The 26188-nt window shown below is 43.4% G+C and overlaps 1 protein-coding gene across 1 annotated transcript; it reads right to left on the bottom strand.

Moving 5' to 3' along the window:
- Positions 1-631: 631 nt before the first annotated feature.
- On the bottom strand, positions 632-26188 carry mtnr1al (melatonin receptor type 1A like). Its single transcript, XM_080201055.1, has 2 exons — positions 25824-26188; positions 632-1999 (listed from the first exon to the last, which is right to left on the bottom strand). The coding sequence occupies exons 1-2, from the start codon at positions 26005-26007 to the stop codon at positions 1230-1232; spliced, it is 954 nt and encodes a 317-aa protein (XP_080057181.1). The 5' UTR covers positions 26008-26188; the 3' UTR covers positions 632-1229.

A 26188-nucleotide genomic window follows, 5' to 3' on the forward strand; every position in this document is an offset into this window, starting at 1 on the left:
AGGTGGGTGCCCAACAAAATGCCCTTAGAGGCATGGATGCATTGAAGGAGCTTCTAAATTAGGTGTTCTCCCTGATAGCACTGGCAGGGTGGAGGTTACCAATGGACATGCTGGGCTAGCTAGTCTATCAGTTTTCGTATTTATCATTCTGATCTCGTTTCAAGCTCTGTCAATGTATTTCTTAGAGGAGATAGTCTTTGTTGAAGTGAGACACTTGTGATAAACAGCTTGGAGGTCAGAAGCATTTATTTTGCGCTAACTGGCCTTTGTCCCACACAAAATAGGAGGAATAATAGATACCCACTTGCCAGTCCTTTCCTTTTCAAACTGGTGACTAATATGTAGCTTTGCTGGACCAACAGATCGATAAAAAAGTAACTCTGATTTTCAAAAAAAAATTGTCTTCGTGAAGTAAGTTTGGCAAACTTTATTCTTTGGTTTACAAATGTACGGCATAGTGGCATAAATCAAGTTCAAACACATTGGGTTCATTTTAAATGTTGCAAATTGTGTCAATTGGACATGTCACATTGGATTGGACACCATGGGGAACGGTGATATGTGCGTGTGTGTGTGGCTGATCCAATATTGGTCACGTCACACGATCATCAGAAGTTAAGATTACCTCCCGCCAATGCATTAACAGCGCTTAATACAATCACAACAAAGATTCATGTCTGAAACAAAACATTTTTTTATGAAGGCAATGCTTACTTAAAATCAAATCTAAGAATAATGCCAAGTTGATTATGTTCAATTTTGCTGCAATTATCTGGTGAATGGATTGCCTAAGCTGAGTGCTAACACATTTGAGGTTTGGTAAACTGCTGCCGCTGTTATGGTTTAGACAGAAGCTATATAAGTTCCTTCATTACCAACCAGCGTCTGTCGTAGTCTCCTCCCATACTGCGGCATGAGTAGTTGTGTCGGCACATTTCCCTGATGACTAGACAGCATCTTTTCCTGCCTCTTTCTTGAACCACGTTTCATTTTCCAGTAATACCATACTGCGCTTTCTTTTTGAAAATTGTAATTTCCACAAAAAAAAACAGTTGCAGGTAAAATAGACTCGAGCAAAGCGGAGAAGTGGTTAGCTTTTCCCCAGTGTTTCTCTCAAAGCCAATGATCAATCATTCATAATGTTGACGGCCACACTTGGATCAAATATTTGAAGGGTTACATCCAGTAGATGCGCTCCATGTTGTAGACTTCAGAAGAACAATGTTACGCTAACAGGAAAATTTGGTCATTTCCATTATTATTTGCTTATATTCTCTTCGGAAGTTGTGGTTTAAAACACCATATATTATGGCGTTCAGGCAGCTGTTGAAATATGCCATGAAATAGCTGGCAATGAAGAGCTGCTCTGGTATCATGCTAGCCAAATGTGGATTAACCGCAACCGCCAGGCCAATGAAGTTCAGTGGTGCCCAACAAACAGCGAAAAGCACAAACACCACAAACATTGTCAGAAAGTTCCTGAAGTCGTGGGGATTTATTTTGGATCGACTGTCGGGCTTAACGCGCCTCCTAACTTGGATGACAAAGATCCAGATACGCAGGTAGCAGTAGGAGACGATGCTGATCGGCACAATGAAATGGATGACCACCACGATGACTGTGTAGAAGGAACTGGCAGACTGGACGAACGTGCAGGAATAGATGCGAGGATCATACTGAAGGGATTCCACGAAGAAATTGGGAACGATTGCTACACAAGTCAAGACCCAGACCAGGACCACGAAGCACGATGTACTCCTATTGCTGAAAATTTTGTTATACTTTGAACCATGGCAGATGTAACAGTATCTGTTGATTGCAATGCTGGTGATGTTAAAAATGGAACTAATCACACTCAGCCCCATGAGGAACCCACTAATTTGACAGTGGATGTAGCCAAGAACCCATCCATTGCGAAATATTGCTATCAGGATGAGAGGATATGGGTAGATTGCTACGAGGAGGTCAGCGACGGCAAGGCTCACCACAAAGGCGTTACCTATGAAAGAACACAGCTGGTTAGTTCAGCAGTGAATATCATTGTTGTCAATTATGATGCTTGCAGTGGAGCTTACTAAACATGCAGTAGGCGGAGGAGGTCAATGCCAAAACAATCCATTGATCAGTTAGTCATTTTAAAGTCCAGTTCCAATTAAAGTTCATCTGGCTGCAGTGCTGTTTCTAATACAACTTGTTCCGAATCTTTAAAGTGATTGTTTTGTTCTTGTGTATCTCTTTTCATCATGGGCCAAATACTAGAGAGCCAGATGAGAGGTGCCTGTTGAACCAGACTGCAGCAAGAATTCACTCGCTCAGAAGGGATGGAAGAAAAATGGTTCTGAAGTAAGCAGAGATGGTTGTGGTGTAGTGGTATTGTCACTCAGACTCAGGTAATGCTCTGGAGACCTGCACTGTTCAAATCCCACCACAGCAAAGGTGAAATTTGAATTCAATAAAAAAATGAAATTAGAAGTCTAATGATTACCATGAAACGATTGTTGTACAAACCCACCAGTAATGTCCTTTAGGGTAGGAAATCTGCTGCGTCCTACATGTGAGTCCAGAATGTGGTTAACTCTTAAATGTCTCTCTGAAATGGCCTAACAAGCCATTTAGTTCAAGGGCAATTAGGGATGCCCACATTCTATAAACAAACCTGTAGGCTGTGATTCTCCTATCCTGCTGTGTGAATTTTTTGGTACAGCAGGCCATGAGAATCGCATGGGAGTCGATGCGTAGGATTCGCACGAGAGTTCACACCTAATAGCATCTCCCAGTGCTGGATTTCTACACAGTCTGCCCTGTGCCGGAAATTGGCGAGGAGAAAGGGCTAGCATTTTAATGATGCTTTAAATATCATTTAAATGCTATTAGCAGGCTCGGGACTGAATTCTCAGGGGCTGTTAACCTCTCCCACCTCATCAGAGTGTTTCACTCCAACAGGGATTACACAAGCTCCCCACATTTGGGGAAGGAGTGGCCTGACTCTGCTGGACTGAAGAAGGGACGATTGGGGCCCCAGGGGGTTGGGGACATGGAGGTGGTGCCCCTTGGGCTGGGGCACCCTGTCAATGCCAGCTTTTGCCCCCGGCACTGCCAAAGGAACAAAATGCCCAGGAGGCACCTTAGCACAGTCCGGCAGTTCCAAGGGGTGGGGCCGAGAGGGTGGGACCTGATGGGATGGATCCTGGGAGAGGATCGATAGGTACATGGGAGATCCTGCTGCTACTCTGCCATTGGGATTGATGGGAGAAGGAGGGGATGGGGCAGGCTGGGGGAGGGGGGCGGGAATGTCTGCCGGAGGGGGGAGGGGATGTCTGCCGGGAGGGCCTGCACTGCGGGAGGTGGTGGGGGGAGGGGGGTTGGGGCGAGAGATCGGGGCGGGGGAATTTGGGGGGCAGTATTGCAGGAGTCCTGGGCTAGCCAGCGATCGAGCTGGCCAACAAATGGAAGGCTTACAGTCTGGGGCCACTGCGCTTGGGCAGAGGTCCACTGGCTTCAGTCTCTTGGGCGGGAATAGGCACTGCCCACTGAAATTTAATGATATTCATGCTGGTGGCCTCTGCATTGCACAGACTGTGGGAGATTCTAGTCTAAACTCCCACTGAAAAAAGCCAAGTCAATTACTCCAGTTTTCCTCCGAATTCAACACGTCGAATTTTTTTTGGGAGAATTCAGCTCGAAAAGTGAGTTAAAAGCTAAATACTGCGAATACTGGAATCTGAAGCGAAAATAGAAAATGCTGGAAAATCTCAGCCGATCTAACAGCATCTGTGGAGAGAGAATAGAACTGACGTTTCAAGTCTAGCTGACCCTTTGTCAGAGCTACGAACAAAGCAGAGATTTATTCTATCAAGGTGGAAAGGGTGGAAGGGGAGGAAGGGAATATAATTGCGGACACAAAAGGCTGAGAAAGGCACTAAAGCGTCCATTAATAATCAAAATATGTGAATGGTGGAACAGAGGTACAGATGGTTAAGGGACTCCCTAGGGTTTATAGCAATTGAGCTGAAGGGATTGGGGTTGGGGGTGGGGGGGGAAGATAGAGAGCTGGAATGGAGAGTGGAAAAATGGAAATGAGAAAAGTGGATGATAAACTGGATGGATGAGATGAAATAAAATTAAATAAAATAAATGGAAATGGGGTGAAGGTGAAGGGAAGAATCCACGCTCTGAAGTTCAGTCCAGAAGGCTGTAACGTGTCTATTGGAAGATGAGGTGTTGTTCCTCCAGTTTGCAATGGTGTTTTCGCTAAAACATTGCAAAAGGCCAAGGACGGGCGTGTGGACAGGAGAGCAGGGTGGTGTGTTGAAGTGACAAGCGACAGGAAGGTCTGGGTCCTGCTTCTGGATGGACTGACAATGTGCAGCAAAGCAGTCACCCAGTCTGTGTTTAGTCTCTCTGATGTAGAGTAGACTGCATTGGGATCAGCAAATGCAATAGACCAGATTGAAGGAGGTGCATGTGAAGCACTGCTTCACCTGAGTGGGATGTTTAGGATCTAGGATGGTGAACAGGGAGGGGCAGCTTCTAAAATTGCATGGAAGGGACCGTGAGTAGTGGGGTGAGGTATTGGGTGTGATGGAGGAGTGGACCTGGGTGTTCCGGAGGGAACAGTCCCTGCAGAATGCTGAAAGGGGAGGGTGGGGTGCGTGGGGGGGGTGGGGGGGGGGGGTGGTGGTGGGGCAGTGTGGGGAAGATGTGTTGAGTGGTGGCATCTTGGTGGAAATGGTGGAGGACGATCCATTGAATGTGGAGTCTGGTGGGGTGAAAAGTGAGGACAGAGGGGACCCTCTGCTGGTTCTGGAAGAGAGGGGAGGGGGAGAGAGAGGCCCGGGGGATGGGTTGGACATGATTTGTCATCCACAGTGGGTGGAAAACCACAATTGAGGAAGAAAGAAGACATGTTGGCAGTGGTATTTTGGCAAGTGGCATCATCAGAACAGATACGGTAGAGATGAAGGAGTTGATAGAATAGGATGGAGTCCTTACAGGATGTGGGTGTGAAGAGCTGTAGTTAAGGTAGTTGTGGGAATCGATGGGCTTGTAATGGAAAATATGGGTGGCATTTTCCAGAAGTTTGCAGGTGGAAATAATAACGGCAGCTTTGTGGCTTGAACCAATGTAGCCAACATATTCCTATTTCTCTCTTCAGGATTTATTTTTTACTGTCTCATAACGATTTAATTTTAATATTTTAAACCACAACTAATTCAAAGCCACAATTGAACTGTACAGCGTCTCCCTACAAATTAAATATCAGCATTTCCAATGACTGAATAAGTGATGTATTTATGATCATTACTGGATTTTTGTAAATTATTCCTATGTTGCAGATGCTTACCTTTGGTCCCTCAGTTTATTGCCTCTGAGTAAAGTAAATTATCTTCTTGTTACATTTTATTCCCTTTTGGTGTTTAGGGAATCAGGATCAATTATTCCGCTCGCTTTACCATGGAAACCTTAGATTAATGGTCTCAGCTATCAATTCTCAGAGATTTGAATTTAGCTACCTCATAGTGCATTTAAAAAGGGCTACTCTTCACCCCATTTATCTTGCTTACAAACCAGACCAAACCTCTTTATCACTGGCAACATGCACAAAGGTACTTTGGGCACAGCAAGATCAAATCTGAACCACTGGTCTTAAAAATCAATCTGTAAACTGTCCTGTACACTGCTCAGTTTGCGTGACCTGTGAAATTAATGACCCGTGCTTCACTTGTGGAGACTGGACACTGAGCGTGGGATTTTCTACTCTTGAAATGATGGGCATTGTGGTGGGTGGGAGCAGAAATTTCAGAGCGTGGCCAAAAGTCAGTTTTTAGCATAAAATCAAGTCCGCTCCCGATTTTAATGATGGATCAGGTTGTCATGTTGGGAACCGTATTTGCGTAACGTTTCATCTCATGAATGCTCAAAAAACCAGCTCATTGGAATCACGCCCCCCACTCCAAATCTAATGGCCACACTACAGACTAATTGGACTGATGTGAATCATGACCAGGTATGACTAATGTGAATCTATTGAACTGCCCTTTGAAGTTTATGCCCGCAATGTTCACCTACCTGCTGCTGCATTGCCCTCATGGCTGTTCTGACTCTGTGCCAAGGTAGTAGAAGGTTAACTTACCCTGGTGCAGTGGATGAGGTCATCCATTCTTTCTTGGCATTGGATAGTGGTCTTTTTCTGAGGAAGGCAGGCGCCGGTGGCCCTGCCAACCTCCCTCCAAACCTTGACGGTGAGGTTGGTGGACATTCGGCTGCCATCACAAGGGTAAAGGATCATCTACCCATCCTGGACTGCCGACTGCAGTGCCACCATTGTCTTGTCACTTAATTTTGGGGATTACCTAGTGGGGTGGACGCTCCCAGACTATCACAACACAAAATACAATGTGCTGCTCGCTAATACATCAATAATGAGGTGCAAAGTGGAGGATCTGGCATGGCATCCCACCCTGCCAACTGGCGAAAATCATGTCAATGTCCCCACTTGCATCTGCACTTGTAGTCTCCAGTGCAGAAAATTCTGTCACCACAATAATAGTGAATAGTGATTCTAGTAAGTCACAGCTCCAAACGGGTAACTTTCTGCTTCTCAGGGCCAGGTTCTGACACCAATGCCCATTAGAGGTCCTCTGCTGTCCTTCAGTTTGCGCCTATAAGCAAATAGGTTCACTCCAATGCTGAAGGTAAAGTGAGGCCATAGAATCATCGAAATCTTACAGTGCAGAAAAAGGCCATTTGGCCCATTGAGTCTGCACCAAGTCTCTGAAAGAGCATCCCACCAGGCCAGCCCCTGCCCAATTCCCATAACCCATACCATGGGTAATCCACCCAAACCCACACATCTTTCGACACAAAGGGGTAATTTGGCATTGCCAATCCACCTAACCTGCACATCTTTTGACTGTGGGAAGATGCTGGAGCACCATGCTGATGAGTTAATCCCAGAAATACACCAAGGATCTAAAACTGATTGGGGAGGACTAACTGACACAGTAATGGCACAGTGGTGAGTGTACAGAAAAAGGGGGGGAGGAGAATTGCCTTATCATCTTTTAATATACCATGCATTCTATGGCTTAGGCATTCTGGCCATAATGATGATGCCAACTCTGTTTAAATGAATGGCTTCCCAATGAACTTATGACTGGAAAGAGTCTGTGTGTGTGTGTGTGTGTAGTAAGACGTACACATCTGAAGTAAGCTGTAGTCACGCAAGCTGCAGGCTGCCAATTTACTTTTCTCAGTTACAATTTCTAGTTAGAAGATGGTTGATCTGAGGCACTTTGGTCATGCTAAATTCTCCCCCAGTGTACCCGAACAGGCACCAGAGTGTAGCGACTAGGGGATCTTCACAGTAACTTCATTGCAGTGTTAATGTAAGCCTACTTGTGACACTAATAAATAAATTTAAATAAACTTTAAAATATATTGTCGTTCCTTTACTGTCACTGAGTAAAAATTCTGGAACTCCCTTGCTTAAGACATTTAGCGTATACCTACACCACATGGACTGCTGTGGTTCAAGGAAAGGGCTCACTGCCACACTCGAGGGTAGTCAGGGATGGGTAATGTCTAACCAGTGATATCCACATGCCATGAAAGAATGTTTCAAAAGGCCCCAAGACAGTTGATCCAAACAATCTCAGCAGAATGGCCTAAGGAGTTTGTGGAAATGAAATTTAGCCTGTCACTATCTTCAGAGATAATGGAGAGAAAAATTGAAAACAAAGGAATTCTTTTAAATAGACATGAATATATTGGGTTAATGGCTTTGCTAAACCAGACATGCAATTTACCCATGTTTTACTCCAGCAAGTCTTAAGTTAATGGAAAATAAATGGCATTTCTCCAGGGATGTTACTAATCTTTCACTGAAGTTAAAGAGATCAGAGATCTCCCTGAGACTTTCAAGCACCCAAAGACATTATATTTGTTTGATTCACAGTTAGACTGGTGACTTTCCTGATGCAAATTCGCTCCTACATTCCTTCATTAGCCAGCACTTATTTCACATCATTGCTTGGGCACTAACATCAGAGTTTAAGTGGTATGCACTAATCTGGTTACTCGTACCTCGGAGGAACTCCTACCTGACAGCCTGTAGGTGCACAATACTATGACTGATGTTATTGGGCTGAATGTACCTGAGTTCTTTCCCAAGCTATAGTGCAGATTTAGAAGGAAAATCATCATTTTTTGTCTCACAAACAAGTAATAGCTTTTATCTAAAAATATCAAATATTGTCTTTGTAGCGGCATAGATCAATGAGATTAGATTCCAGGAGTCTGCTGTCAGACAAATTGTCTTCCAAAATGTTTCCACAAGGCTGAGAAACATCAGAAATATAAACGAGCATCGGACTTTAGCTTAGCTTCTCTGAACTACAGTAACAAATCAAGTTACTTGGCCAGTGTCAAGACAGTGTGATGCTTCATTGATTGATCCTGTGAGGCAGCCACAAGCTTTCAAATTTAAGAACTTAAGAACTAGAAGCAGGAGTAGGCTAATAAGCCCCTCGGGCCCACTTCGCCATTCAATGAGATCATGGCTGACCTTCCCGTGGACTCAGTTCCACTTTACCCGCCCCCTCACCATAATCCTTCATTATTTTATTGATCAAAAATCTATCTATTTTTGCCTTTAAAACATTTAACGGGGTAACTTCAACTCCTTCACTGGGCAGGAAATTCCACAGATTCGCTACCCTTTGGGTGAAGAAGTTCCACCTCAACTCAGTCATAAATCTGCTCCTCCTTATCTTGAGGCCAGTTTCACCTGCCAGTGAAAACAACTTCCCTGCTTCTATCTTATCTATTCCCATCATAGTCTTATATGTTTCTATAATTTCTCCTTTCATTCTTCTGAATTCCAATGAGTATAGCCCCAGTTTACTCAGTCTGTCTTCATAAACCAATGCTCTCAACTCCAGAATTAACCTAATGAATTTCCTCTATACCCCCTCCAGTGCCAGTATGACCTTTCTCAAGTAAGGAGACTAAAACTGTATACAGTACTCCAGATGTGGCCTCACCAGAACCTCCCTATTTTTACACTCCACCCCTCTGGCAATGAAGGACAAAATTCCACTTGCCTTCTTAATTACCCCCTGCACAAGTAAACCAACTTTTTGTGATTCGTGTACAAGGACACCCAGGTCTCTCTGCACAGCAGCATTCTGCAATTTTTTACCATTTAAATAATAGCCCATTTTGCTGTTATTCCTACCAAAATGAATGACCTCACATTTACCAACATTGTACTCCATCTGCCAGACCCTCGCCCACTTACTTAACCTATCTATATCACTTTGCAGATGTTCAGTGTCCTCTGCACAGTTTGCTCTACTACTTATCTTAGTGTCATCTGTTAACTTGGACACACTATACTTGGTTCCCAACTCCAAATCATCTATGTAAATTGTTAACAATTGCACTCCCAACACTGATCTCTGAGACACACCACGAGTCATTGATCACCAACCAGAAAAACACCTATTAACTCCCACTCTTTGCTTTCTGTTAGTTAACCAATCCTCTATCCATGCTAATACATCACCCACAACACCATGCACTTTTATCTTATGAAGCAGCCTTTTGTTTGGCACCTTGTCGAAAGCTGTCCAGAAATCCAGATATACCACATCCATAGGTTCTCTACTGTTGTAATGTCCTCAAAGAATTCCACTAAACTAATTAAACATGACCTGCCTTTCATGAACCCATGCCGTGAATTCCCAATGGGATGATTTCTATCAAAATATCTTGCTATTTCTTCCTTGAGGATAGATTCAAGCATTTTCCCACTACAAAAGTTAAACTAACTGGCCTATCGTTATCTCCTTTTTTAAACAGTGGTGTCACATTTGCTGTTTTCCAATCTGCTGGAACAGCCCCAGAATCCAGCGAATTTTGATAAATTACCATAAGTGCATTGTTATTTCCCCCACCGTCTCTTTTAGTACCATCAGAACCAGGAGACTTGTCTACCTTCAGCCCCATTAGCTTGCCCAACACTGCTTCTTTAGTGACAATGATAGTTCCCAAGTCCTCACCTGCCGTAGCCTTCTTATCATCAATTTTTAGCATGTTATTTGTGTCTTTCACAAGGCCAGCACAAAATTCCTGTTCAATGCCTTGGCCATTTCCTCATCCCCTGTTTTTAAATCCCCCTTCTCATCCTCTAAAGGACCAACGTTTACTTTAGCCACTCATTTTCATTGTGTATATTTGTAAAAACTTTTGCTAATTGTTTCATATTCTGAGCTAATTTACTCTCACAATCTATCTTACTCTTCTTTGTAGTTCTTCGTGGCTTTCTGTTGGCCTTTAAAGCTTTCTCAATTCTCTAGTTTCCCATTAATCTTTGTCTCTTTGTATGCATTTTCTTTCAATTTAATGTCTTCCTTCATTTCCTTAGACATCCATGGCTGATTATCTCTTTTTCTACAGTCCTTTCTTATTACTGGTATATAGTTTAGCTGAACACTGTGAAAAATCACTTTGAAAGTCTTCTGCTGTTCCTCAATTGTCCCACCATAAAGTTTTTGTTCCCAGTCTGTCTTAGCCAACTCCTGCCACATCCCATTGTAGTCTCCTTTGTTTAAGCACATGTCACTGGTAATGGATTTTACCTTTTCATGCTCTATCTGTATTTTAAATTCAATCATACTGTGATTGCTTGAACCCTGCATCCTAGGAGGACTCAGAAATGTTGCAGTTTCAATCTGTATTGAACTGTAGTTACCATAAGTACAAAAATTGTAGCAATATCCAAGAAAGTTGCGATAAGTTTAATTTATTACCTGAATCTCACTGTGCCAGACAACACCAGGCTCCCATAATTCCTGGGTTGGAGAGGATGTGGAGAGCTAGGAATTTGAGGCAGTATCCAATGTCCCATCTCTATGTTTATATCCCTGCATCATCTTGATACCCTAACCCCCCTTGCCTCAACATACCATCCCCCCCTCCACCAACCTAGCACCACATGTCCATCATCACACCAACAGCCCCACCCTCCCTCCCCCCATCAACAAAAATAGGTTTCTCAGATGTTCTGGGAAACTTTGTCCAATTCACTTATTAGAAGTCCAAGGCAAGTTCACACTAAGTGCTGAAACTCAAAAAAGGGTCCCAAGAGGCTTGTGGAAGAAAGTTGGTGGCCCATAGAGAGAATTGATCACACTTTTTAAACAAGGCTCCCTCTGAGGTGAAGAAATGTTTCACATTTCCTCTATCCTGTTGACGAAACCTCAGGAGTGGACCAAATGTGGGTAGTTTTGCCTCCCACCAGAAAGAGGTACAGAGATCCAATTGAGTACTGATGGAGAAGCCTAGCCATGTAAACACCCTTCCTTAGATTTGAGGTCACTTCGCCAGCTGGGGCTAAAATACAGAAGAATGTTATTCCACTCCACAAGGCTTGGTTGAGTGAACTCTCTGGGATTTGGGAAAGTGGGAATTAAATACCTTCTCTCATGTATAGCACCAAAGGTCCAAAGTAAGGTAAACTAGCACACAGGATTGTTAGACTGTAAGTGTGGGGCACTTACAAAGCGGCCATAACCTCTTTTAGTTGATGATTGAAACTCATTCTATGAAAACCTATTCTGAACTTTAAAATGTGAGAGATGAGCAGCAGAAGTCAAGGGTTTAAAAGGAAATATACCCCCACAGAAAGAGGATGGACAGGAGTAATGCAGAATCCTTGACAACTGATAACGGTGCTTGATGAGCGTAATGAAGTTGACGTTATGCGTATGGGCTTCCAAAAGGTGTTTGTTAAAGTGCCAGCAGTTTGTCAGCAAAATTGCTTTATTGAGCAAATGCATCCACTTAGTGCTATTTAGTACTAAGTGTGAAGAATAGTAGAATGGTAATAAAGGTAGTGAACTGCCTTTAATTCTAAGAAAATAGTTAATTGCATGTTCCAAATAGAACTTATAGACCAGAGACAGAAGACTATCAACTGGGTGGCACAGTGGTCAGTACTGCTGCCTCACAGCATCAGGGGCCTGCGTTCATTTCTGGCCTCAGGTCACTGTCTGTATGGAGTTTGCACATTCTCCTTGTGTCTGCGTGGGTTTCCTCCAGATGCTCCAGTTTCCTGACACTCCAAAGATGTGTGGGTTAGGAGCATTGACCGTGCTCAATTGCCCCTTAGTGTCAGGGGAATTAGTAAGGTAAATGCATGGGGTTATGGGGATAGGGCTGTGTGGGGTTGTGTTCGGTGTAGATGCGATAGGCCAAATGACCACCTTCTGCACTGTGGGGATTCTATGATTCCATTCCAGAGGGAATGACTGATTCATGTCTAAGTGAATAGCAGGTTTACCATTTCCTCCTCTGTATTAATGTAATAGAATGGTCAGACAGCATCTGTAATTTTGATAAGGCTAGTTTTGAACACTTTTGCCATGGCGTTGTAAGCCTGCATGGTAATAAGTGAAATTGTTAACAAAATTGAATCTCTTGAGTTTTGTAAGTGAGAAAGAAAGGTGTTAATAAATGCCTTGTGTACAAACATTTTGAAAAATGGCAAACTTTACTGGCAAGATAAATTGAATAGGTTGGATCAGTTTAGATTATAGTCCCTAGGAGTTGTTGGGTTATTTGAATGAAGTATTTAAAATAATGAAGTGAATCAACAAAGAGATGGAGAATGACTCACCTCTTTCTCAGTGTTTTCCAAAATAAGACAACACCCCTCTAAACTTAGAACTGAATTCAAATCCAGGCAAAATATTTTCGCATAGTATAAGTGAATGTGGAATGTTAGGGCCTCAAAGGTCACAGACATAGAAACAACTGATTCTGTACCATACGGTGAAAGGACAGGAACTGGGATTAAAAAAGTAAGAGACTGCAATGGCTAATGTGGACTGAGTCAACTTCACGACCCATGTGTATTTGTCATACTTGACAAGAATAACACATGAGATGGCTGGGAGTAAGGAGAAAAAAAGGTAGTTTCCAAGGGGATCAGAATGCCGCTTTATTTATTCATTCACAAGATTTGGGCATTGCTGGCAAAAACAGAAGTTATTGTTCACTTAACTTCTCTTGAGAAGATGATAATGAGCCACCTTCTTGAATCTCTGCAGTCCATGGGGTGTAGATACACCTACAATGCTGTTAGGAAGGGAATTCCAGGATTTTGACCCAGTGATGGTAGAAGAATTCCACGTTAGGAAGGTGTATGACTTGATAGGGGACTTGCAAGTCCAGCCTTGTTCCGGTGTACCTCTTGTCTTTGTCCTTCTAGATAAAGAGGATTTTTGTGGTGCATCTTGTAAATGCTGTATATTGCAAGCCACGAGGAGCTGGTGGAAAAGGGGCTGAATGTTTAAAGTGGTGGGTTTTGTGCTGATCAAACAGACTGCTTTATTCTGGACAGTGTTTTGGAGATGTACTCGTACAGTGCATTCCATCAGGAGATGTTTTAAGCAGCTTTTGATCTCCTTTTGTAGTCAATGCATTTATTCAGCTGGTTCAGTTTAGGTTACTGACCTGTGCTGACGCCAGTGTGTTGCTGGTGGGGGACTGACATTAAAAGTCATTGGTAGATGATTAATCACACATATGAACACAGGTGAGTGGTGGCATAGTGGTTAGCACTGCTACCTCACAATGCCAGGGACCTGGCCTTGAGTGACTGTGCAAACTCCAAACAGATATTCCCCCTTGTCTGTGTGGGTTTCCTTTGGATGCTCAGGTTTCCTCTCATAATTCAAAGATGCGCTGGTTGGCCATGCTAAATTGCCCTTTAGTGTCCAAAGGTTTGTAGATTAGGTGGATTAGCCATGGTAAATGCATGGGGTTAGATGTTCATTCGGAGAGTCAGTGCAGATTTAATGGGCTGAATGGCCTCTTTCTGCACTGTAGGGATTCTATGGATAGCTAGGGTCAGTGAATTCATTCTCAGATGCCATATCCTTACTAGTTATGGCATGAATTTGATGGACCAAATGCTTTTCTTCTGTGTCATGATTAGTCTATGCCTCTTACACTAACTGAACCTCACGTGCTACTTAATTCCCTGCACCCACTTCACCCACTTACATAATCATTATCAGACATGACTCATATCTCAGATCCATAGTTTCACCTCATTCTCACACACTTAGCACTGCAGTTCTGTTCAGCCATGATAGGCTCATCACCCGAACACATTGCACCACATTTGCTCTCTCTCACACAGAACAAGGTGGCTTACAATTGGAGAAATCAACAGGGGACTATCTGGCTCCAGCTGCATGTCCTTGTCCTGATAGAGGAGATGGTGCTCACTGCTATTTAAGTGGAAATGAAGAAGATGGAATACTCATATCCATTTCACCTTTGACCTCTCATTTACAAGCCGCCTGTGGTTTTGAGGATATGCCTCTTGCTTTCTCCGCTTACCCTCACCACCTCCTTGCACCTGTATCTTTCTGATATCCAAGAACTGGAACCTAATCAGGCAGGGAGGACAAGAAAGGGAAGAAGAGATTGGTGATAAAGAAACATTGTCACTCAGTCTGAAGGTTTCAGTCAACAACTCATATACTGACACAGTGCAGACTGTAGAGAATCTCTGTAGATGGGTTCTATGTGCGCTGAGATGCTGGGCATGAGTAGCATGCAGCTAAGACAGATGAAAAGTATTGTGCAGTTGTCAACTTGCTAGAGAGTGAGGTTGCATTAGAGTTCTGCTGCAGAGGACTCAGATGAGGATTTCAATGGGGCAGCATGTAGAAAATGACTGACTGGTGACTGAATGTTTGATGGCACAGCAGAATATAAGCATCATGACTTTTGCCAGTATAATGAGCTTTGATGCTAGAATAGTGAACAATGACCTGTGTGATGCATTGAGTTTGGTTCCATGTTAACTGTATACTGAGAAAGCAGAACACTTTGCAATTCTGAATATAGATGAGGCAACTGTAAAGATACAAACAATGGCCCTCTGAACATGAGGAAGGTCATTATCCTGACAAGACCACATCATTCTCTGCTGTATCTCCCTGAAAAGATTGGTAGCAATGTTTGCAGACTGTGTGCCAGTCATCTTCCCTGCGTAACAGTCGATGGTGAACTGGGAAATGTTGGCGATGTTCCTTAAGGAAGGAGGCAAATGTAAAAAAGCCCATGATCACGGTCATCTTCACAGCCACTGGCAGTGCCACCCAGCCCATTCTCTGAGACTATAGGTCTGCCTGTGACAACTGGCAGATTTCCGTGAAGGTTATCTTAGTGAAACGGAGGTATGTAACACACTATTCCTTGCTGAAGTTGAAGTTGGAGAGTTGCACTTTGGTGGATATGGCATTCTCCTCAGTGTCCTTGCCCAGCTCCTCCTCCCCCTCCTCCTCCCTCTGTGAACAGCTTGTCCTCCTCTGTGTTGCCTCTGCTAAATCTCCCTGTCATGCTGCAGCTCGAGGGGTATGCTAACTACCGATTAATGACTGGGAGTAACTAGTGGGCAGGAGGGTGGGGAACGAGGAGGGGGCATGAACTGCTTCTGTCGAAGATATCCTGATACAAATTCTTCATGACTTTTTTGTGATCTCGATCAGAAATGGTCATTTCAAATTGTGGGAATGTTGATCCTTGTGGATAATTGCTGTGACAAGATCACAAGATTATTTTGATTAGGATCCGAGAGTATTATTGCAATTATACAGAGACTTGGTGAGGCCACACCTGGAGTATTGTGTGCAGTTCCAGTCTCCTTTTCTAAGGAAGATGTCCTTGCTCTCAAGGGAGTGCAGCAAAGGTTTACCAGGCTGATTCCGGGGATGGCAGGATTGATATATGAGGAGAGATTGACTACGTTAGGATTGTTTTCACTGAATGAGAGGGTATCTCATAGACACTTATAAAATTCTAGCAGGACTAACCAGGGTAGATGCAGGGGGGATGTTCTCATGGTGGGGGAATCCAGAACCAGGGGTCATAGTCTGAGGATGCAGGGTAGACCATTTAGGACGGAGGTGAGGAGACATTTCTTCACCCAAACAGCGGTGAGCCTACGGAATTCATTACCACAGGAAGTAGTTGATGCTGGAACACTGAATGTATTCAAGAGGCGGCTGGATATAGCAACTGGGGCGAATGGGATCAAAGGTTCTGGGAAAAAAATCAAAATTAGGCTATTGAGTTGGACGATCAGCGATGATCATGATGAATGGCAGAGCAGGTTTGAAGGGCCAAATAGCCTCCTCCTGCTCCAATCTTTTATGTTTCAATGAGACAGAAAAAACAAACCTAAGGTACAGCAAGGCTGCTACTTTTAAACTAAAGTAGAACAGTTTTAAGCTGCATCCTCAAGAGAAATTGACAGCACAAGTCCTTGGGCAAACCCTAATCTAATTCTAGAATCCATAAAGCAAGCGATGTGTTCTGATCATAGGCTACCTCACACCAGTTAGGCATCATTCCATGCAAAGTATGAGTCTGCAATCATGTTCCTCCTCTGGCAGTAATGGTGTTGCAACCACTTTTAATTGATGTTTTATTCAACCGTGACTTGCTGATTCAAAATGCGGGATTGCAGCATTATTAGTTTTTAAATCTACATTTTAAAATTGTACAGCTCTTAATATAGAATGATTCCCCCCAGGTACAGTACACTAGCCCTCTCAGGAAGGCGATGGCCTAGTGGTATTATCGACAGACTATTAAGCCAAGAAGTCAGCTAATGCTCTGGGGACCCGGGTTCGAATCCTGCCACAGGACATGATGGAATTTGAATTCATTAAAAGAAAATCTGGAATTAAGAATCTACTGATAGTCGTGAAACTGTTGTCGATTGTCAGAAGAACCTATCTGGTTCACTAATGTCCTTTAGGGAAGGAAATCTGCCATCCTTACCTGGTCTGGCCTACATGTGACTCCAGAGCCACAGCAGTGTGGTTGACTCTCAACTGCCCTCAAAGGGCAGCTAGGGATGGGCAATGAATGCTAGCCAGCCAATGACGCCCATGGCCCATAATTGAATAAAAAAAACTGTCAGGTAGGCTGAGCTACAAAACACAATGACCTTCTAACTGAAACTCATCAAGCCTGAAGTAAATAATCTGTAACTGTGTCAGAGCGAGGAGATGTAATTATTTGATGAGAAACATATCTTCAAACAAATTAAAAATTGTTTAATTTAGGATTTCATCACTAGCATAATCTCTCTTTAAGAATTTACCTATTTGATGCAGATCATTTATTGGTATTCCCCTTATCCTGTAAATAATCACAACATACCTTGGCAGGCTGACACTATAATTTGGCAAATAGCATTTTGTATTGCAAAATCAAACCAAAATAGCAGAAAGAGCTATAAACCTTGGATAAAATGATGATATAGCCAAACATAATTGCCCACTTATTTTCCTTTCTCAAAAACTTTGTTTTGATAATTACATTTCTCAAAGGAAAAAATTACACATCTTTTTTTAATTATCTTTTCTGTTTTCATACAGACCGATGAAATGCACTCTATTGCTGATCTCACTTGAAATAAAGATTGAAATAAAAAAATTGCTAAACCAAAACATATACATTTCAATTAAAAATGGAATGATACCATTGTTAACAACAATCTGACATCCTATGGAATCCCATAAGATACAGAAGTAGAATTAGGCCATTCGGCCCATGAGTCTGCTCCACCATTCAATCATGGCTGATATGTTTCTCATCCCAATCCTTCTGCCTTCTCTCTGTAACCCTTGATCCCCTTATTCATCAAGATTCTATCTATCTCTGTCTTAAAGACACTCAATGGCCTGGCCTCCACAGCTCTCTGTGGCAATGTGTTCCACAGATTCACCACCCTCTGGCTGAAGAAATTCCTCCTGACCTCAGTTTTAAAAGAGTGTCCCTTTCCTCTGAGGTTGCGACCTCAGGTTCTAGTCTCTCCCCCTGGTGGAAACATCCTCTCCATGTCCATTCGAGCTACTGTACCTTCTTCCACCTTGCATGTTTTATCACCAGGCTCTCCTGCCCTCTCAGTAATGTGACAAGAAATCAAGGGCAAGCCTGAAGCTATCCTGTAATCTGTTAAGTGCTTGGGAATATATTATTAAAGATTTGATGTAAATACAGAATGTTTGTGTGGCAGATCTGTTTGTATGTTACCTGTCTCTTTTTTTAAAGACTTCTTTAAAACCTAGGTGCCTTGGAACTTTGTACTACATTAGAGAGAAGCTGTTGTTGCAATGCCCATCATGTTTCAAATTAGTACATGCAAATTATTTTTTCAGAAATGCAGTTATTGCTATTCTGAAGACAAACATAACCAACTTCAATGGGATGAATTTTACAGTAAAAAAGGCAGCCTTGAGTTGATTGATTTTAAAAAAAGGTTTCCTGCAACAGTAATACCCTCGACAAGCTGAGAGTAAGATCTCCATTCTGCAGGGAAGTTCCACCTCCGAGAGCTGCTGACCAATTGGTTTGTCCGGCAACTGAGTAGTCCCAGCAGTGCCAGAATTTAGCAATGCCCACTGCTCACGAGAAGATCCATGGATGCCCCTCTTACAGCTGACTTCTGGGTTTTTGGTCAGGTAGGAATCGAGGGCATTGCTTTGTGTTCTGGAGGTTGGATGCACACAGTGAGGGGGGAGGTAGCCCCAGTGGAATAAGGCCACCCAGCAAAGATGGTGGCCCTTTTCCTTCCTGCCTTTCAGCCCATGGCTCGTGAAAGAACCACCTGACTTCCTTCATTCCACTCTTCCCAGTCTCACATATTATTGAGATAGAAGCAGAAACAATCCCATAACTGGCCATTAATTGCTTGGTTAAGATCCTCAAGGGGGCACAGGGATAGGAGGGCTGGCCAACACATTATCTGCCCACCGTATTATGGGAGACAGCTTGGGGGGGGTGGAAGGGCAGTTGTTAGCCACCAACTTATTCAACCAGCCCCACCCCCATCACCACCCCATCATCCCCAACAAGTATGTGAGTGCTCATGTGTGGGGAGGACAGTGTGGTATCCATTCCAATTACCTTTGAAAAGGTGTTAGTGAGCTGCCTTCTAGAATAGAATCCATGCAGTGCAGAAGGAGGCCATTCAGCCCATTAAGCCTGCACTGTCAACAATTCCACCCAATCAGCCCACCTAACACTGCTAATTCCCTGACACGAAGGGACAATTTAGCATGGCCAATCAAACTAGCCAGCACACCTTTGGACTGTGGAAGGAAACTGGAGCATTCAGAGGAAACCCAGCAGACATGAGGAAAACATGCAAACTCCACATAGGCAGTGACCCAAGGCTGGAATTGAACCCAGGTCCCTAATGCTGTGAGGCATCAATGCTAAGCACTGTGCCATTGTGCCGTCCAAAGTCTCTATTTAGCTGCATTACACAATGGGGTGTCTGGGTTATTTCAGAAGACAGTTAAGACTCAATTATGTCGCTATGGGTCTGGAAACACAAGTAGACAAAAGGGTGAGGAAGCAGATTGCTTTCCCTCAAGGGGATTGTCACTATTACTTGTCAGATTTGTCTAATTAACTACATTTAAATTTACCACCTGCTCTGCTGGGTGTTTGAATTCATGTCTCCAGAATTAGTCTACGGTTTGGGATTAGTCCAGTAACAAGAACAATATGTTACATATCCAATAGGCTTTAATGTTGACCTAATTTATGGATGGGTTGCTGTTTTACAAAAATGTTCTGTTTTTACCGATGGAGCCTACAGGTTTCTTTCAATCAATCATACATCAAACAGGTCATTTCATTTACTTTGACTACTGAACCATTAGGTTACACGTGTCAGAATATTTCTTGAGCTAATGGTTACCAATGCACTTTAGGACGGGATATCCATTTCATGAAAATCGTAAACTAATCAAAGAAAATGCTGTAAAGTCTAGTACATTGATGTATCTGTTCAGGCGTTTAGTTATGATAAGTGATTTAATGTCATAGTATCATTGTTAACATTGCTGCGTACACTTTGAAATGATGATAATTTTACTCCAAATTATTACCATGCACGTATATACAAGGCTTCTTCTAACCTACCTCATCTAAGCCAAGCAGCATATCCTTCCATCCTCCCTCCATGTGTACACCCAACTTCCTCATAAATGCATATGTCATTCATTTGAATTGCTACCCGTGGTAACAAGTTGCCTTGTAGGCTGCAGCAGAGATTGCACTCTTCATAGAAGGAAATGAGTGCTGATTTGGAGGAGATGATACCTCTTCTGGGCTCTCACCTTTGTGGCCTGCAGCCACTACCAGTGCTGCCTCAGGACTATATTTGATGTTGTTCTGGTAAAGGATGGTAACTGGGACTGAATGGGGGAATGAGCTTGTCCTACACCCAATATTTGGCATTTACATGCTTTGGATGAGGAAGGGGGAGGAACCAGTGACAGAGGTGGGGGAGCAGATGCTGGAAAAGAATTGAAGCCAGGGCCACGAGGTATGGTAGATCTAAGAACCTTTTTTTTTTCTCCTCCGCTGCCATCCAGCCACATTTTGGTTGGGAATTCAAAGGTAACTCCAACTAATTGGATTTTATAAATAACAATTTGCTTATACAGATTATTTACTGAACTTTTGTTTTCGTTGCCAACACTTGATACAATGCAACAGGCTTTTCGCATATTCCCCATTACCATGCAACAACATGCAAAAAACTCAATAATGACCATGTCACAGCATTTCACTTGCTCAGTGCTCCTGCCACTTGATGTCCTCTGCCTTCAAATCAACACACACACTGTAAGCTCTACCACTCTGAGATCAACAGGAACAGCATTGTTATAGGAACTGACATCACTTCCAGACTCCCCTCAGGTTATGCACCATTCTTGAACATATATTGCCATTCCTTGAGCTCTACTTGGTCAATATCTTCAAATTCCTAACAGCATTGTGGGAATACCTTGATAGCCTCAAGGAGAAGGCCTATCATCTTTGACCATGTTAGAAGTATGTCCCTTTAAGAACAAACTAAGACTTGTTTCTGAGTGAATTGAGAGCAAGTTTGTTCCTTGAAGCTTGTATTTAAGAATTGAGTTTTTCTTCAAGAGGAGAGTTGCTTCTGGATGGGGAGAGGATACAGAAAGGGGAGAAACATCAGTTTGTACTGACCTGTAGTTTCACAGTAAAACAGTTGTGAACCATCTGGATGTCTTCTGGTACTTAATTTAGTAAATGGATATTTACCTGTTTAACAATCTTCTCTTGGGGCAACTGGGAATGTGCACTAAAGGTAGTTCAGCCAATATTGCCCATATGTTTCTTATCTTTAAAAGGTGGACACATAGAACATAGAACACTACAGCACAAACAGGCCCTCCGGCCCATGAGTTGCGCCGATCACATCAACACCTACCAATCCATAGACCTATCTATAACCCCCAATCCCACTAAATCCCATATACTCATCCAGAAGTCTTTTAAAAGACCCCAGCGAGTTCGCCTCCACCACCACTGACAGCAGCCGATTCCATTCACTCACCACCCTCTGAGTGAAAAACTTACCCCTAACATCACTTCTGTACTTGCCTCCCCGCACCTTAAATCTGTGTCCTCTCGTAGCGACCATTTCAACCCGGGGAAATAACCTCTGAGAATCCACCCTATCTATTCCTCTCAACATTTTATAAACCTCTATCAGGTCGCCTCTCAACCTTCGTCTCTCCAGGGAGAAGAGTCCCAGCTCCCTCAACCTATCTTCATAAGGCATGCCTCCCAATCTAGGCAACATCCTTGTAAATCTCCTCTGTACCCTTTCAATAGCTTCTACGACGCAGTTTCATTCAATAAATTTAAACCGTGCATTCATCTCAGACCAATTTAGGATCTATTAAAAGCAATGTAATTGGAAGCAGCAAAGACCAGGAAATCAGCTTACCAGGGGTGGAATAGGTGGGAAGTGGCTCAAAGAGCCTGAATTGCGAGGTCTCATAATGCATTGTGTGAAAAGTCACAGAGCTGTATTTTCCTCTGATTTGTTTGATTTGGTGGGAAGCAAAGGAAGACTTTTATCTTTTTTATCACTCACCTGGAAAATAGACTAAACAAAGTGTCATGTTACAACTTTAAGCACCATTGAGAAAAGTGCAGCAGAAGCGCAAAAGGGATATGAAAAAAAAGCATTGAATACTGCTCTCCTGTTCAGAACATGTCATTAGTCAATTTAGTGAAAAATATTCATGGCACAGAGGGTTTGCCATTTTCACATCATGGGACTATCAGCCAGTGTTGTGTATCTGTTGATACAAAACAAATCAGCCTAAAAGCACAGAAATCATAAAGGGTCATGTCAGGCAGTGCTGAAAATGGATCTGTAAACAGGAAGACTCAAACTGAAATGGGAGTCTGTGACTGTGGTATGTGAGAAGCATTTTGTGAGGAGTATGCGTGATACCTTCATTCAGGGGCAACCAAATGTCAAACAACTCTTTGAATGAGAAGGAAGCTCAACCCCAAACTCCTCTTAATTATTGGCTAAAGCTCAGCCTTCAACACCATTACTTCTGCAAAACCTATCTCCAAATTCCATGGCCTGGAGTTTGGCTCCTCCCTCTGCACCTGGATCCTGAATTTCCTAACCCACAGACCGCAATCAGTAAGGACAGGCAACTACACCTTCTCCACAATCATCCTCAACACTGGTGCCCCACAAGGCTGTGCCCTCAGCCCCCTACTATGCTCCTTATACACCAATGACTGGGTGGCCAAATTCCCCTCCATCCCGATTTTCCAGTTTGCTGATGACACCACCATAATGGGCCAGATCTCAAACAATAATGAGGTGGAGAGTCTGGTGAACTGATGAGCCAACAGTAACCTCTCCCTCAATGTCAGCAAAACAAAGGAGGTAGTCACTGACTTCAAGAAGCGTAGTGGAGAACATGCCTCAGTCTGCATCAATGGGGATGAAGTAGAAAGGGTCGAGAGTTTCAAGTTTTTAAGTGTCCAGATCACTAACAACCTGTCCTGGTCTCGCCATGCTAAAATTATCGTTAAGAAAGCCCACCAATGATTATACTTACTCAGAGACTAAGGAAATTTGGTATCTCCTCTACAACTCTCACCAACTTTTACAGATGCACTGTAGAAAGCATTTTTTCTGGTTGTATCACAGCTTGGTATGACTCTGCCCAAGACTGCAAGAAACTACAAAGGGCTGTCCATCACACAAACCAGCTTCCCATCCATTGACTCTGTCTACACTTCCCGCTGCCTCGGAAAAACAGCCAGTATAATTGAGGACCCATGCACCTCTCTTCCACCTTCTTCTGTCAGGAAAAACACAAAAGCATGAGGTTCCATACGAACAGACTCAAAAAGAGCTTCTTCCTTGCTACTGTCAGACTTTTGAATGGACCTACCTTGCACTAAGTTGATCTTTCTCTACACTGAGCTATGATTGTAACACTGCATTCTCTGTCTCCTTTCTTTCTCTATGAACAGTGTGCCTTGTCAATATAGCATGCAAGAAACAATACTTTTCACTGTATTGGAATACTTGTGACAATAACAAATTAAATCGAATCAAAAGACTAAAAAGTGGAATTATGGCCCAGTATTAGAGTGGAAAATTAATACAAGGTGTAAAGTGAACCAGATCCTTCATTTCAACAATCCTTCAGATGCTTGGAAGAACTGGAGAAGTCCTACAGCGTGGTGGTGCAGTGGTTAGCGTTGCTGCTTCACAGTGCCAGGGACCCAAGTTCAATTCCCAGCTTGGGTCACTGTCTGTGTGGAGTGTACAGGTTCTCCCCGTGTCAGTGTGGGTTTCTGTCGAGTACTCTGGTTTCCTCCTACAGCCTGGAAGACATTCTGGTTAGGCGCACCGGCCATGCTAAATTCTCCCTCAGCATACTCTGAACAGGCTCTGGAGTGTGATGACTAGGGGGATTTTCACAGTAACTCCATTGCAGTGTTAATATAAGCCTTACTTGTAACAGTAACAAACGTAAGTACATTGTTTCTCAGAAAAAGTCAAAACTTACAACAACATGTTGCATGTCATACAATGCTGAATAGGGGAAGACAGAGTGGTGCGTGACTTGGAGGGGAAGCTGGAAATGATGCTAGTTCAGACAGCATTGTTGTTCCTGTCTATCCCAGTGTGTGTGGATTTGAAGGCAGGCGATATCAAATAACAGGAGAACCGGGAGGGCAAACTGCTCTGACAAACATATTGTTAAGTTTCCTGCATTCTGCTATCCTTGAACCAGGATAAATTGCAGCAGCAGTGGGAGTAGAGGCTGCTGACAATAGAGTGAAGCAGTCAGCAGCAGCAGACAAACTACTGCTACCAGAAGTGGAGGAGATGAGGGTCTCATTCTTTGGTTCTTCCAGGCTTTGCAAATGAGGATGTCAGTTTTATACTGGACGCATTTACAACCATGGAGTTCCAATTGCTTTACCTGTTTAGGTATGCACGTGTTTTAGATGATGTATGGACATGTTCAATGAGTCACATGAACTTCTGTATAAATTTTGCAATCGTGCACATTCCTCAGAGCATTCTAATCGAGGGAATGATGACTGTTCAACAACTGGCAAAATTAGTGGGACACAGAAGATGCACTGCTCATCTCCACATGTAAACATATTTATAACTAAATTATCATTGCATTATTGTGTAAATATAAATCTTATTATGCTGTTGTGATGCTCGGTATTGCTGAAAAATAAATATTTGTTTCTTTGGCTTTGTTGACTTAGAATTGAGGCATTTTCACGTACTTTGAAATTTAAAATTCAACTTTAATTTGGGTTCAGAAAATCCTCGTCTCTAAAAGCCTTCTGGAAAAATGAGGGACTGAAGTCAGATTTAAACCTGAGCTGGGCAGGAGTGACAGGTTCCCCTCCACTGAAAGAGATTAGTAAACCGGGTGGCTTCAGGGGGCATCTGGCATCTTGCAGTGCCTGTTCTCCAGGTAACTGGACATCAATTGCACAATTTACCAACAAACGGTCCAATTGCCAGTCAAGGATCACAACAAATGCATTGTGCAATATAATCAGACTGATCTCTACCCAATCTCTTTTTCCATCATTTTAATGACAGTATCATCAAGGGAGAGAGGAAGAAAGGAGAAGGAGGTAGAGAGGGATTGAATAAAAGGGAGGAAGAAGGAAATATATGGAGGGAGGAAGGGGGCATTGAGGAAAGGAGGAAGAGAGATACAAGGGAAGAGGAAGAGAAGGATAAAGGAGACAGATAGACAATGGGCACTTGAGAAGGGGAAGGATCTTAGAGAGTAAGGGAGAAAAGGTGGAGGTGGTGAGGAACTGAGAGAGAAAGAGGGCGAGGAAAATGAGAGGGAGAAAGAGAGGGAGAGAGAGAGACGATGGGCAAAGAGAGAGAGAGGGAATGGGAGAAAATATGAGGAGGGATTGAGGAAAGAGGAATAGGGAAGCATAGGGAGGGAGGGGAAAGAGGGAGAGAGGCAGAGAGGAGGGATAGAGTAGGAAAGAAAGGGAGAGAGCGAGCCAGAGAAGAATATAAAAAGAAAGAGTGTGGGAGATGGAAGGGAAGGCAGGGAGCACGGGGGAAGGGAAGGATGGAAGGGTAAGTGAGGGCAACAGATGGAGGGAGAGAGGGAAGGAGGGAGAGGGAGGGGGGTGAGAAAGGGGTGGCCTGCTAGTGGGAGAGGTATGGGAAAGAGTGGGGGTTAATGGGGGGTAAAGAGATGGGGTTAACTGGTGACCCAGGACCTCGCTGCCTTTTCAACCCAGAGCTTTAGGCTGAATGATATTAACTCCCTGTGACTGAGTCGTGGGGAAAATCCACCCTCTCCTCCCCTTACAAAGTTAAAGGAAAGAGGGGAGAATAAACTTGCCTGCTTTGCGCAGCTTCTTGTTTCTGAACACGGACACGATGACCAGTAAATTGCCCAGAATGTCCACCAGGATGGTGAAGATGAGGACGCTGGCCAGGGTGCTGATTACCCACAGCCTCCTGTCCGGGAGTCTCTCCGCCTCCCCAGTGGAGAGATTCTTCGGCAAAATCCTGTTCCCATTCATCGCCCGTCACATCATAGCAGGGGGAGCAGTGTCAGAAATATAAATATATAAATGAATGGGGTGCTCTTTGCGGACACTCCGGCAGCAGCTGAAACTTGGGCAGTTGGGGTGATCCGCGGAGGTGATCTTTCAGACAGCGGCGCCGCTACACTTCCCGCAACTCCTCTGCTCCACTTACTTT

The sequence above is a fragment of the Carcharhinus amblyrhynchos genome, chromosome 13 (assembly GCF_965287045.1).
Source record: "Carcharhinus amblyrhynchos chromosome 13, sCarAmb.v2.hapA, whole genome shotgun sequence".
NCBI lineage: Eukaryota > Metazoa > Chordata > Chondrichthyes > Carcharhiniformes > Carcharhinidae > Carcharhinus > Carcharhinus amblyrhynchos.